We start from the raw sequence: 15,594 nt of genomic DNA, 5'->3' as shown, positions 1-15,594 counted from the left end.
AGAATATGCATGTGTCTTTATTAATTTCATTGCAGTCTGGACAGGAAATGCCACAGATGCTAGTGTCTTCATAAAATGGGCTTTGATTTGAACTGGAGTTAAATTGTGTGTTAGTAATTTTTTTTTTTTTTTTTTTTTTGCCTAGCCAGTAAGTATTTCTCACTATCAGGAAGGAGGAAAGACGTCGAGTGCTAACAAGAACCAAGAAGGTTAATGTCCTTTTTTTCCTCACAGGTGATATATTCTATGAGGAAATACTTAAATACAGCACTGGCGCTTGACAATTAGAAGTCAGCAGCATCAGCTACAGCCTGCAGCCATAAATTCCAACCATCAGCAATGCTGATCAGTCATGTATTTTGTGGCAATTTAATAATTAAATTATCCCCATACATCATTTCATCACAGGTGGAATAAGCCTACTTTTCTGGATAGTTTAGTGAAGGTACAAAATTTTATAATTTGTGGCTTCATAACCACATAGCCATAATTTCAAAATAATGTTTTTCAAAAGATAGGTGTTGAACACTTTGTTGGCATCCCAAACCAGGAAAGGAAGAACTAAAAATGTTACTGACAAAGATGTTCTCTCTTCACTCCCACCTCATTGTTTTCATTGAGTTATATAGTATTCTCAAGTGCAGAAACTATAGGTTAGTTTTGTGAACAGACAGAACTGGCTTGAAAGAAATCAGCAAAAAAATTTAAACATTAACATGCCTGCCTCCAAATGTCTGTAAAGCCAACTGAAATATCCAATGAAACCACAGGTGACAGATGCGCTTACATTATTTGAGGACTTGGATTTGTGTTTCCCAGTTTCATTCATTCATGTGTATTCTTGAAGTAAAGCTCAATCTGACATTCAAAATCAGAGCGACAGTTTGACTTCATGAGTGATTATCTCACATTCCTAAAAAGTTCTCTTAGTGTGGTAAGAATAAAGCATAACATCAATCTAATCTCTTGGGTTTTAGCTAGATTCATAAGAGGATTCTGGACAAGCTTAATGAACCATAGCATTAAAATTCAGCTATACAGAGGACATAAGAATAGACAACTACAGAATTAATATGACTTCAGAGTAATTTTTTTAATCCCAATTAAAAGTGCATCATGAATAACTTTTCACTGAGCAGATACTTAGAAGTTTTAAAACAAAGGTAGGGACTCCAGTACCAAAACTTAGGAAGAAATACTTTATTTTCTTAGCTACTGTTCACAAAGCCCTGAAGAGATTGCTCCCCAGATCCCCAAGAGGTCTGCAGCTAACAAGCTGAAAAGCACTCTGTGCAGACAATTCTGGGTAGTACTTTGTAGAAAATGAGGCACAGTGTACCTAGGCAACTTATGCAACTTATTCAGGTCATACCTTCTCAACACCATATGAGTTCTGTATATTCTTCCCTTTTGGCAGCAACTACAAAGAGGTACATGATTCTCCCTGGCAAGTATCCCACTATTGAACAGGTAACAGTTTTTGCCAGCATATAAGGTCAGTCACCTGTTGTTCATCAGAAGTCACATAAACACTGTTTCCACTGCTGAAAAACTGGAACAGAATTACTAGTAATGCTTCAACTACAGCAGCTATAAACCCCTCAGTCACTCAGCATACGAAGTTAAAAAAGACCAAAGCTACTAGCTTTAAGAAGACCAAGCCTTTAATTCAAATACATTTATATAAGTAAACATTTTAGAATCAAAATTGGAGGGAGTAGACTGAAACACCCACAGACATTCTTGCTTTACTCTCCATCCTCCTAGAGAAGGAATGGTTATTTCTGACAGCAGTTTGATCAGTACAGAAGACATCGATAAACTAAAAGCTTTTGTCTTAGTTATTAGCTATGTAGTAAAGTACATTCAAGAAGTCCCTGTATCAATTTGGCATTTTTCAAGTACCTGGCAGCTGGTCCTTTTACAGATAACAAATAGCCCCTTTTTGCCTGCAGAGTGTTAAATCAAAATCCATCTCTTCCAGTCCATAAATATACTGAGAATCCTATTTAGGTGAAGTCTACTGGCTGACTCAGATATTAATGTCAACTTTTCTAAAATGAAAGCACTATGAAAGACTTATTTTCTATTTAGCGATATCACACCTCCTACTGACAGATTTGGGTTGTGCTACTGATCACTTGGACATTATACACCTATGAAATTTTATAAGAATAAAATCTGAATAATTAAAGTACAAACTAGCTGAAAAAACAACATGGATGTCTAAGGAAAGAAAGAAAAAATAACAGGCTTTAATACATTTCACTATTTGCAGGTAATTATTTAACAGACTACAGCCAACCAATGAAGAAACAAAATACAGAAGTTCAAGTCTTTCTCACTCTCTTTTCTGAAGACACTTGACTTGTACTTTGAGCTTAAGTAGTAGTTAATCCACTGATACACAACCTAAACACAAAATAATTTTTTATTTGTACCACTAAATTGTTAATATCGTTAGTGGTAAAACACGTCAGTGTTATACCACTAATACTATTTTCTTGGTTACTGTAGAGATAAATTTGTAATCCAGGTAACAGCAAAAACTCAAAACATCCCCAAGCTGTGTTCAGGAAATCATAATAGCTTTAGATTAAATTAGAATTTGTATTCACTGTTAGCATTGCAATGATGGGCAAAATTGCCTCTAAAAGTCAATGTACGTTAAAGGATATCTCAAGTTATGAACTTCTCTTCCTCATAAAGTGAATAAATCTCCAAAAGTCCTTACTGAACAGAAATAGCTTGATTGTTAAGAACTACTCAAGAGCAACAGAACACCAGTATTTTTAGATGTTTACAGCTGTATTGTAAAAGCTGGTTCAACAAAGGTAGAAGGTGATATTTTCTTTGATAAAGTCTCACTGCAGCAGACAAAAATGAAGCTTGCATTTTTTGTTTGCTTGCAGAAAAAGAATATTCAATTCACAGGAGTGCATATAACAAAACCAAACATGCAATCTATTGCTTTCCAAACTTGTACTGCAACATAACATTGAAGTTAACAGTAATGAGATATCTATCATTTTTCCCAAAAAGAGAAGATGTAAAGAGGGTAATAATTTTATCTCTATGTATATAGCTTCTTAGATCATTGGAGGGGGGCAAAGGAGGGCGTGGTGTTTCTCAATGACCAATTTTAGCTGAAATGGTTTTCATTTTGGGAAAAAAAGCCAACATTGAATGCAGCATTGAACAAAATGCTGTGCTTCTTGCACTACTTTAACATACCTGGAAAAGCAACATAACTACCCATATTTTGGCATTCATGTTTATGTTTGCTCAGATCTTTTAGATTTCACAAAGCTGCTACCCCGTGTTGCCATGAAATACAGATCGTAGAATCCAGGTAGCACAGGCTACTTCCAATACCAATACTAAATAGAAAGGAACATGAAGCAGGGCATTACACTACATTTCTGGAACTAGTACAGTAAGAGTGAAAACCTAGAAAAAAGTTAACCTACAGTTTACAGAAGGAACTAATTATCTGCAGAAGCTGTGTTTTGGTTGTATATTATTTTACGCTGTGTGATTTTCTGCATCTGCTAATTTAAAGCAGATATAATTGCTGCTTTCTTTCCTGTATTCTCTTCTCCCTGCCTCCCCATATACCATAAACCAAGCATTATGAATATAAGCCCAAATATCCCAGACAATCCAGTGAACAAAGTTAGTGTAATGCACTGGTGTGAGGTGTGAAATACAAAAATGTCTCTCAATCTTCATCAAAGTTCTGTTGTAGAAGAAAGTTGGCAGCCAAGTTTTCATTCTTCTCACAAGCAAAATATGCCTGTATCACCAGTCCTTCAGGAAATCCTAATGCCTTTAACTGAAGAGAAGAAACAAATTAGAAAGTACATTTTGTATATTAAGCTTCTTTGTATGTCTAGTATCTTGAGATGCCACTTAAGCAACTACTGCCTTCCTGAACAAACATTGCTGCCTAGCTCAGTACAACCTTTAGTGAGCAAAGAATAAGAAGGTGTTGCCTCTGCATTTAGTAAAAAGAATTCTCATTTGAAAAAGTGATTTGGATGAGTCTAATGAAGCACCATAAAACACGTCACTTTTCTTTCATGGTCACAGCAAGTCACTAAAACAGACTTGGGTCACAGTAAAGTCAGGAAGTAACAGCACATTGCACTGCTGCAGAAAAAAACTTCAAACAATGCCCATTTTAAACTATTAGTTATACAAAGCTCAGGATTTTTAACAGAAGTTGCCTGGAACAAAAGCTCCCAGTCTGTGATCACTAGTAGGTAGCCCAACACATCACATTAAGCCATACTTTCAATTGTTCCAACTGGACTTTCACTTTTAAAAAAATTGACTATACATTGCAGCCATGGGAAATAAGTTGAGAGCAATCTGTTTTTCAGAAGTCAAGGAAATAATTAATTTCTGGGACACAATGACAACAGGGTATGAGAATACTAGAGAAGAGCTTATTTCTGTGCCAAGGTAAATAGGTTTAGCCTGCACTTAAAGACATTCAGCAAACCAATCTTTGTTTTAGCCAAAGGCAAGTACATACAACCATTTGGAGATTTTCTTAAAATCCTCACAACACCTGCAAGGCATTTTACATATAGGACAGATCAAATCTCTGCGAGACACTATGTCCTATTATCCCTTATCAACCATTCTTAGATTTAATTTCATGCTTACAAACTGCATGAATGTGTCAGCTGTGATACTAAGACACCTAAATTTTGAGGTTTGTCTTTCATGGAAAGGGGAAGAAAGATACAGGTCTCTGCTGTGTTTTGGAACAGGTTGTATGCTCTACTGCATAAAATGGTTTTAAAAGGAAATGCAGCAGACTAGCGAGGATTATCTGTGAAGTGTGTGAAGTACATGGGCAGAGAGTTTTATTAGACTAATTTTATTAATTGTCAATTTCCTTGAGATCTAGAGAATCTAGAGAATTGATACTTATCTTAAAACTGTTCTTTTCTGATGATCCTTACATAACCTTTTGCTTTGCCAGTTGAAAAACACTGTCTTTGATATACAAAAACACTACAACAGTATGACATAAGTATTTGCAATTTGTTCTAAGAAAAATCTCAGAGGCATTGCCATCTATGCAAATCCGTATTTAGTCCATGTTACACACAGTATTTATGAATACAATATACCCCCCCCCAAGTATATTTTTATAGACATGTTTACCTGCATTTTTAGAAAGCTATAATTAAGTAATTCTCATGGATGGACAAATAACTGGGTTAAGTAGTGACTTCAACTATCTGTGAGAGCTCTTACTATTTATTGAAGTACTTCGCAAACAGTGCTCACGCAGACACTCCTGTGTATCTGGAAACCTACTACAGCAGGATCTAGAACAGTACCGTCTGAGGCTTTTGCAAGAGGAATTACTGCCTGAGTTCCCATTCCTGACGGAAACCCATTCAATCATCAATTATTACAGATGGCCTCTGATCACTTAAAAGACTCTGCATCTTCTCAGTAAAACAGATTCAAGAGATTTTAGACTCAATTGCTATAAAGCAAGATGACATGTGGTCTGAAACAAGACTACAACCGCTATGAAACATCAACTATAAAGTATCAAAAATGATGCAGAACTACTGAGCATAAGCAAACAAAGTTTAAATTAAGGCATGTCTTAAGCATGCACCAGAGTCAACACCCTACAGCAAGAATCAAGCAACATTTCAAAGAAGAGAGGCTTACCCTTTCTATAGCTTCTTTTTCCTGAGGTGTTACATGAATGTAGTTCATACGACCATTTGTAGCTTCTGCTAGTCCTCCAGTGCTGGTACCATCATCACTGCTACTTAAACCTTGGCGGGACTCCAGAACTGGCTCATTCAACATATGAATAAAATGTTCCTGGTGTTGGCTTATTTGCTGTGATGCATAGGAGAATAAAAGAAATACATGTATTGAAACAAAGCATGTTTAAACCTGCCAATAGGCAAGTAAGAATATTTATTTTCAGTGCATTAAGTAGTCAAAAGAATGTGTAAAAAGTGCATAGAGAAAAATGATTAAAAAAGAAATGCAATTTCATGTTTCAGTTCAATTGCAGTGACCCTTCCCTATTCCTGATGCCTTTTGCACCTCTTACAGAGAGACTGAGACTAATTTCTCGTCACAGAAAATATGTTCTGTACAGCAACAGTTGCTGAAAAGCCAACAGTAGAATGTTGTAACTGCTATTAACACACTATCCTAGTTAACATCAACATATCCCTTGCCTGTAAAACTAAATCAAAACTAGCAGCATTATTTTGTTGTTTTAAGATTCACCTGCAGTAGTTGAGGGTTTTCCCGTCCAATCTGCTGTAGCAATGCTGGTAACAGAGAAGGATTTTGCTGAATAATTTGTCTCATCTGCTGGAATTGAGGCTGATGTCGTAAAAACTCAAGTGGATGTCCTGAAAATCAGTGAGATAACATGGTTTTTTTAAAAAGTTACCGAAGTTCTTAATAAAATACATACCTACACTATAAGTGTAGATAGAAACAGGACAATACACCCCTCACTGAAGAACAGAAGAGCTTGCTTCCTCACACTTACTCTAGTTTTAAGCAAGAATTCTTTATACTAAGGTTAAAAATGCATTTTCTTTTCATCCAGCCTTCTCTTAAGATCCAACAGCCTTCTGTCCTCAGTCTTCAGTACTTTTCTCTTTATGTCTCATCTCTGAGTAACCTCAGAGACACTACCCAGCCTACTGTCTTGTCTCTATGCCTAGAACAGAGTTCTCTACCTCCTGCAATGGGTCAGTTCTGTCCTTGTCAAGTGAGTCTTGCCTTCCCATATATTCTATACTGTCAGGTACTGCCTTGAAAGCAGCAGTGTCTAAGGTGCTCTGCAATATCCCATTTCCCCCACCCTCTCTTATGGATGATATCATGTGTGCCTGTCACTACTACCTGTAAGTTTAACACTGGCTCTATCAAGGCTTACATCTTGAACACCACCTCTGCCACAGCCTAAGACAGACCTTTCCTACTCGTTGATTACGCTCCTTTCATTTACTTATTTCCCTTTAAAACAGAGCTCTTTTCAGCAGGCACCAACCACTCTGTCCAGGTGCTGCACTACTGAGTAAGAAGTCCTAGGTCATGGATAGGTCTCTCAGGTGCTACACCTCACTGCCCTATTGCAAGTTTCTCCCTTGATATTTCAACTTCCAAGCAGTAAATGCATTGGTATAGTCACAGTCGAGAGTGAACAGTTAGCCACAGTAGGAAGCCAGAGTTTAAATGAGAGAAAACGCTACCCCCTTCACATTTGTGGTCTCACAGTCAAATCCAGAATACTGAATCAAAGGAACTGTGCAAGTTCACAGCATTTTTAGAAACTTCACGCTTTATTCCAGATATATCCACATACATCAAGCCATTTGTTCCAAGCAACTACCACACTTGGAATTTCCATGTTACAGCTCTTATCCAATTCACTTTGATCAGTTCACAAGCACCAAGAACTTAAAATTCACTGAAACAGAGAGTGCTTAAGTGCGTATGTTTATCACATTCTCTCATATATAACCTTTCTTACCTTCTAATGAACTAGTAGTCATAGGTATAGTTGCTACTGCTGCTGCGACTGCTGAAGGCTGAGATGCACCAGTGCTTGCTGCTTGAGGGGGTTCACCCACAGCCTGATTATCTTCAGGTATACCCTAAAGCCACAGTTCACAATTATTTACAGAATGCTAAAAGATGCTTGTTTTACTGCATGTATTATTTAGTTTTCAGAATGAAGGAAAAAACATTAATGCTTTCACTGCAAATACAAAGCAATATGCTGTGATAGGTATGCATTTACAACTGGAAGAGAATACTGTGAAAAGAGTAGTTTATTTTTTGACAAGAAAAATACGTGATTTGTATAGTGAGGTAGTAAAGCATGTACTGCATCAGTTTAAAATACATTTCACTCCATAAACAAATATTTGCTTTGAGTCCTGCTCTAAGATATTTGATATGAGTGAAAAAGTTAAACTAAATATACTGTTACAATATGTCAATAGAGTTATGCAAATAAAGTTACATTACAGCAACAGAATTGTAGTACACAATGCTAACAGTGACATTATAGATGCCATACCATCTGGCAAAAAATTAAGAAGAGTTATAAGAACATGGCTTTTTGGACATCTCTCCTCAATGTAACAGCGTGACAACTGTCATTTACTGTACCTTAAGTGTGAAAAGGCCTGTATATTATCAAATTTTAGCAGTTAAAAAAAAAAAACAGTTAACTTGCACTTTGTTTATTTTCCACAGGCAAACAATTTTATATAGGAACTAATTGCTCAGGGGGACAAAACTGACAAATCTAAAAAAGAACAATTATAGTAAATTAGAATGTGGGTTATACAACCAAGACAGACCTTACTCTATTACCTTTCTCCTGCATGGGAGTCCTTCAGGCTTCTCACCCTAACCATGCTTTCCCCACTATCACTGAACTGCACCAAATTTGTCCTTTCCATCCTCCTCCCTGAAGCCTAGAAACTTAGGCAGCTTGGCATGGGACAGACACTGAGAGAGATTCCTATATGACTACAAGCCCCAGTGGTACAGGCAAGGAAGGTGCCCGACAGAAACCTAAAAGAGGCAGACTCCATAGAGCACTAAACCTCCTGATACACACAGAGTAATAGTGGGGGGAGCTATGTTAAACCCAGCCCCAAAGGGGCAAGACTATACAAGATCCTCTACCTCACAACACTCAGCTTCCAAGACATCAGAAGATTCTATTTTTCTACAGTCTTCCAGCATATTCAATCCGGTAAGTCCAAGAAGGCAGCAGCACTGGTATAATTGAATATATTTCACCTGCCTCAAATTAAGAAGGCACCCTTCAGTTTGGGAACCAAAAAACGTAAGAACAGGGTGGGTGGAAATAACCACAGAACTTCAGTGTAACCAGACAACGAAGAGGTTTGGCAAACCTAACACAGAAATCACTGGCAGGTAATGTAGTTTAAAAATCCTGCTACAACATGTTCTTCACATGATATGTTCATCACTAGAGCTGAACAAAAAGGAAAAATACACAGCTAATGTAAAGGCCATATCTAGAAAGGGACAACTGGACAGTGCTCCAGACAAAACTTTGCCTTATTTGTAAGGTAAGAAGCACATCAAGGTGTAAATCACCTAATCATCAAGTCCACGTTTAAGCCCCTCAGAGGAATAAATGCAAGTCTTCCCTGTCACACACTTCATTACCATTACGTGGCTTGGTCAGCTTGCTACACATCCCTCCCTCCACCAAGGGGGAAGAAAATCCCATTTGTGACATAATTCTGAGGCAACTCTCTCTTAACAGTGTCTTACAGAGCACTGCTTAAGTACCTTTTCCCATCAAATCAGTCATTTCTGGTAATCTAAGTATAATGTAGGAACTTGAGTTAATCTTATGAGATTACTGGTTGATTTCACCTATTCACAGGCATAAGTTGTCATTGCAATCTATGCCCAGATCAAACAGCATATGCTTGTTTAAACCTGAAGTTTGCTCTTGAATGGAAGCACTATGGAAAGTAGTCCAACCAAATTTACTTAAGAGATGATTTGACATCTTGAACATCATCTTAACTCTTAAAAACAAACTTGAAGTACCACTCTCCAAATAACCAAGACTGTACAATTGTAATTAGACAAGACTAGTGATGTGTATGCACCTTACTCATACAGCTACCCAACAGAATAAAGAACGATATCAATTCACATAGAATTAATTTTGAATGTAAACATTGCTTGAAAGCAAAAAGCCCATTTTTGCCTTATGGTGGATTACACAATTGTTCACTGTTTAATTGAGCACCAGAGCAGCTTTTTGCTGACATTGTTCTCCACAGGGTAATAATCACATCAGGCCCAGTCCAAGGAATGTACACATTTAGAACAGAACAGTTCCAGTTGGAAGGGACCTACAACAATCACCTAGTCCAACTGCTTGACCACTCCATGGCTGACCAAAAGTTAAAGCATGTTATCGAGGGCATTGTCCAAATGCCTCAAACACTGACAGGCCCAGGGCATCAACCACCTCTCTAGGAAGCCTATTCAGTGTTTGACAACCCCCACAGTAAAGAAACATTTTCTAAAAATTTCCAAACTAAGAGGCTGCAACCAATGGTCTGGTTGTTGGAGGAAAGACAGGATTCCTTCCTAATTAAGGGTTAGGAAATCCTTGGGTCAAAACCAGATCTGAATCTAAATGCCTCCAAAGATGAGCCTGGGGCATAGAAAAAGAAACTGCAACTTTTGGAACTGAGACCTCCTTCCACGACCACAGCTCAAGAGCACAGGATTACATCTAGATCCTCAGCCATGAAGCCATGAAAACTGAACAGCTTGTCATCTGAACGATGGACAAGTGGAATCTTCAGGGCTCATTTAAGGAACAGCTACGCTTTAAACATAGATACTCTCTTGACATTTCCTTTCCAACACTTTATAGGTACCTTTGGTGTACTGATTCTTTAAACCAGGACAATGGTATACACTTACAGCTCTCAACATCCTAATCCTACCTTGCAGATTGTATAAAAGGTAACACTGATGATGGCTTGGAGGCAGGTAAAGTAGAGGGTCAAAACCAGTGTCATCAATGGACCAGTGTTAACTAAAGAGAAGCTTTTTTGATGCAGCAGGATGGTAAGGAACATGTTTAGACCCCAGTAGATCAAGAACAGTTAGAAAGACCATTTGCAGCAACAGGATTCTTCTAGAAAGACAACAAAAGTCTGCTGGCTAATATGGTCTCTGAGAGGAAGACTCTTCGTCCCTTTTCCAGCAGGAAGAAGAGGAATAACAAAGAAAAGATAGTAAAGGATAACATGAAACAGGAAGGGACCAGCTTATATAACAGAAGGACCCATTTTAAACACAGGACCTACTGAAAGAGTAGAAATTAACTGCTCAGACCAGTCAGACTTAATCTATTCAGCAGATGTGCCATGTGTTGAACTCCATTGTAGGGATGCCCTATTTCTATTCAGGACTTCCTGAACAGAAATAAGCTAGAGCAGAGAAATACCAGACTGAGTGTACAAGCACTATACATGACTGGCACATGCACGGCAAGCCCAACACCTACAGGAGGCACTGGATTTATAGTATATGTACAGACTAAACGAACAGTAAAATCAACATTTTTAAGGCATGAAAAACAAATGTTTGAGATTGCAGACATTTGAGATTCCAGACTTACGGCAGATGATGGGAGTTACTGCATTTGCCCTTAGGGCAAGACAATATGTATCACCTTTTGTTGGCCTAATACTAGATGAGAACTGAACTTTTTACATTCAGGTACTCAAAACATTTGTTCTCTGTTTAAAAACTGCAGGTTACAAAGTCTTGGGATCATTAATGTAAGTAGCAAGCATGCCAGTGACTTGCAGTTGTAACTACTGAAGAAAAACTTCATTAACAGAAGGAAAGTTTTATAACTGGAGGTAAAGATGCCAGTTTTCTTATCAATCTATCAGAAATTCAAATTGCATATATTTTGCAAGGACTCGTTCAAGATATCTGGCTTCTACATTTTAACAAAGTTCAGATTTGGAACAAGGGAAAACTACATCAGGGCAAAAATGGTTTGCTAGAGTGAAAATTAAGTGCACTGGAAGTACTGATTAAGTTCCCAGACAGATTCTCTGGTGGTTGTAATTCACCTGTCAGAGTAAGGTATACAATGAGAAGTAATCCAAAAAGCCCCTAAAACAACTCACAAGATTTCCATTAAAGTGAAGCTATTCTTCTATTTCCTCTTACACCAATGAAGTTCATTTCACCCTTCAAACTGTATTTATCAAATGAGAAATTGTTTCTTCTCCAAAACACTGCTTAAATTAAAATGCTGGTTGAACTAAGCACACTTCAAAAAACTCTCAAACATTTCTGTTTGGAAAGTATACTATTGAGAACGCTGTGCATTATTAGTAAAAACAATGAACTGGAACTTAAAAAAATGCCTTTGTGACGTTATAGATACTAATACAATACAGCTAATGCTGTCACTAAGATGTGACACAAAATCATTCCTTGAGCCAGCCATTGGCAGTCAAAACTATCACTGTAACTGGACATACTTTACATATATCCATCCATACATATATCCATAAAAATGAACAAAGAATAAAAGCAAAGAAGTGATAGAGGTAGTTAGGGATGACTTCAGTATTTCCTATAACGTTATGACCCTCAAAATCCAAATCTCAGCCTTCCACATGCTCTGCTTAGAGCTGTTGCTCCTCTAAGAACACGTATTCTCTCACTGATTGGATAATATTCAAAATGACAAGTAAAACAAAATGAAAATTATTCTTTAGTAAGGACAAAATAAGAAGTGAAAGAACAAGCTGTAGGTAAAATAAACTGCTCACCATTAAAAGGTATTCCACTGCTCTGTCAGGATTGTTGAAGCTGGCCCTCAGCGCCGCAATTACTTGCTCTCGTTCATAGCCCATTGACATGATCTCAGTCACCATATTCTCATAGGACTGACCTGTCACTAGAAGTAACATGACCACCATTTTAAGGGAATAAGGAAAAAAAAAAAAAAAACCACACAAAAAAGTTTGAATGGATAAATTGCATTTCTACCCAAATTTGAGTCGTTCATTAAAGAGTAAAGAACAGCTCATATTAAACTTGCTGTGGTTCTGTTGCTTTAACTCCAAATATATTCTGGTGGTTTCATCATACATTTGATTGGAATAATAGAGGGTAATGAACACAATGCAAACTTCTATTGAAAAAAGCAGCACTTGTGATACTTCTGTACTTGTAATTGAAATAATACTACTTCTCTGTGCTTTCATCTAAGGTTAAGGGCATCCTCACAGCTAATATTCAATTCCTGATGTAATCAAGAAAAGTCTCCTGCAGTGCAAATTTGGAAATTAAACTTTCTAGGCAGAAATCTGCCTGTCAAACTTTTAACCATTGAGGTTTTTCCAAATAAAGACTTTACACTATGCTATGGTTAGGTAGATGACAAATAGTGATGACCAAGTTACAACAGTATATTGCTGGTGATGATGACTGAAGTCATTTAATTAGCTTAACATGGACCAACTCAAGTCAGGCAGAAGACTTAAAGTTATATCTAGGAAAGTCACTCAAGACCTCAATGAGGGTTCGGGAGAACAAGTTACCTCATTTAGTTCATGTATATTTGACCAGACATCCATCACATCAAATCCCCCAACTCTTACAGCATAAATGGACTAAAACTGGCCCACACCTGCAGCCATCAAGACGAACGGGTACACACTACATATGGAGCAATATAAGGACAACTGATGGTACACTAATGGTATTGTAGGGAAAATTATTATCTTTTTTCATAATCCATTTTACTTCCCTTCCTTAAAAGAAGACAGCAGGTTTAACAATGCAAAAAAAACCCAAACAAAAACAAAAACAAAAAAAAAACAACCAACCAAACTATTCTTTTATAAATTGTAATTGAGCAACATCTTAAAGGTTATCTTCCCATGTGAAAACAGAAAAAAACCCCAAACCAAACCCAGGCATTAAAATACCATCTCCTTCCTTGGATGAAGGTATTCCTGATCTCAGTGGAACACTACTACTGACTCTGTAACACTAGCAAGTTAGTGGCAGGAGAGTTAAATAATTAACAGTCACCATAAAAACAACAGATTGAATAAAGTAGAGGAAACAAATACTGCTAGAGCTACTCTGTTAAGACAAGTAAGTCACAATTAAAAGAACCAAATAAAATATCAAGTTTTATTCCCTTAGGGAGAAGGTGTTTAACTCAAGCCAACATTAACACAACCACATTGCTTGATTTTTAAAGAGTGCTTCTAAATAATCAGTGGATGTATGACTTAGGGCAATATACTCAATAACGAATAGTAAAACAGCCCTAGCCCAAGGATACTTGTGCATTATCCATAAAGATAAATAATGGATTTACAACCCTTGACTAACCTGAGTATTTATTGTTCAGACTTCAAAATAATAGCGCCAACCTGAGTTTAAGGAATGGTAAGTTCATGTCTTCATATACAGCTACAAGATGAATCGTTTTCAAAGACATAAAAAAATCACCTAAACTTCACTCTAAAGACACATATTTCTGTACATATCTTCAGAGAAATAAAAAAGCCAAGCCAACAACTGTCCTAACACAGTGATTTTGCTAAACTTACTGCTCATGCTCTTTCTTAGCACAGCACTAGTTTACCCTTACTGCTGCTAACAAACTAATCAAGGTAAACAGCAGACAGAACACCTTTTGATCTAATTAATTACTACTTAAATGTTTATTTCTGTAGTGCTCTTTCAATATAAGCTAGGTAGAGACTAGAATAGTATGAGAGACTTGGTACAGAAAAAAAAGATGCAAGAAGGTTGACTTGCTCTGGACAGACTGCTACATAAGCCCTAACTAAAAGCTAAAGGAAACAGAATTACTGTGAATTTAGGCACATGCACTCCATATACAGTCTACTTACTCAAGTCGTGCAAAAGTAAGACCAAGAATAATAATTCAGGAATTGCACAACAGCAATGTCATCATACAGAGTCAGGCCTATCTGTACATAGTGCTGCTGGGAATGTTTGTGAGGTCAATGCTGAACTGATTCTGCTCTTTGCTTTTGCTTTTCAAATAACTTTTTAAAGCTGGATTAACTTTCAAATCCAGTTCATCACACTCCCCACAAGAATTCTTGTCCCATGCCCTGAAGAAAGCTTAGGCTGCTCCACTGAAAGATATGGTTGCACACAAACTGCAAGACATGCAGATCTTCATGTAGCAAGCCACATCGGTTTTCAGACAGCATATCTAACTGAAAACAAAAGCAAATCAGTAGAAGCCAATCCCTGTTTATAAAGTGAAGTCAATTATCTTCAAACAATGTAATTCAGAAGCCACAATAAGAACATGTCTAGGATCCTACTTAGGATGTAAAAACTTACTATGTTAATTTGTACAAGCAAATTCCTTTTAAGACAGTTTCTAAAGAAAAAGAACCACAGAGTTCATGCCTATTGCCTTTGAAAAATTTTTGGCATATAACCCTTGCAGTATGCTCACCCAGGAAATTACACTCAATGCCTGCCATTTCCAAACTGTTAGGGACAAGTGGGTTTACTCTATCAGATACCAATCAAAGAACTTTCATATAAAATGGATAGTGAGGTGATGCTTTCCTGCTACATTGAAAGGAATTTTTTTTTTTTTTTTTATTCTGAAGATAACTGAATCAAAACCAGCAGCTTAATTAAACTTGTTGGTCACTGTTAACATGAGTATTTGTGATAACCACATCTCGGTCACTGAAGTATAGTGACTGGTTAATGAAGCCTACAGCATCTTTGGTAGCAGCAGCCACTTTAAAAATATAACCGAACATGACTGGTTGTCTCCTACAGTATCTATCCGCTAATTCAGCTCATACGTTTCTTCAGTCTAGAACAGTATGTCATAACATAAGACCTAACCTGCAGTTACACAGACTAAACCTAGTGGCTACCACCAATACACATAAAACTTTACTACTGCTCCTAAATCATCTTGCTTAATCACAACACCTGCCTCCAACA

General features: G+C 37.1%; 1 protein-coding gene across 5 annotated transcripts in view; it reads right to left on the bottom strand.

Annotated features, from left to right (window-relative positions):
* Positions 1-1,646: 1,646 nt before the first annotated feature.
* Positions 1,647-15,594, bottom strand: part of RAD23B (RAD23 homolog B, nucleotide excision repair protein) — a 429,127-nt gene continuing 415,179 nt past the window's right edge. For 3 of the 5 annotated variants that reach the window (XM_030004097.2, XM_041120774.1, XM_041120775.1), the window contains exons 6-10: positions 12,396-12,523; positions 7,547-7,670; positions 6,286-6,413; positions 5,707-5,883; positions 1,647-3,835 (exon numbers count right to left, since the gene is read on the bottom strand). In XM_030004097.2, coding sequence (XP_029859957.1) covers positions 3,722-3,835; positions 5,707-5,883; positions 6,286-6,413; positions 7,547-7,670; positions 12,396-12,523 — 671 coding nt within the window. In that variant the 3' untranslated portion in view covers positions 1,647-3,721. The remainder of the gene's footprint in view (positions 3,836-5,706; positions 5,884-6,285; positions 6,414-7,546; positions 7,671-12,395; positions 12,524-15,594) is intronic. The other 2 variants (XM_030004098.2, XM_041120776.1) reach the window with 2 other exon arrangements.

Source organism: Aquila chrysaetos, chromosome Z (genome assembly GCF_900496995.4).
Source record: "Aquila chrysaetos chrysaetos chromosome Z, bAquChr1.4, whole genome shotgun sequence".
In the NCBI taxonomy this organism is placed as follows: domain Eukaryota; kingdom Metazoa; phylum Chordata; class Aves; order Accipitriformes; family Accipitridae; genus Aquila; species Aquila chrysaetos.
The sequence above is the reverse complement of the archived record's forward strand: the minus strand, read 5'-3'. Positions and strand labels throughout refer to the sequence as shown.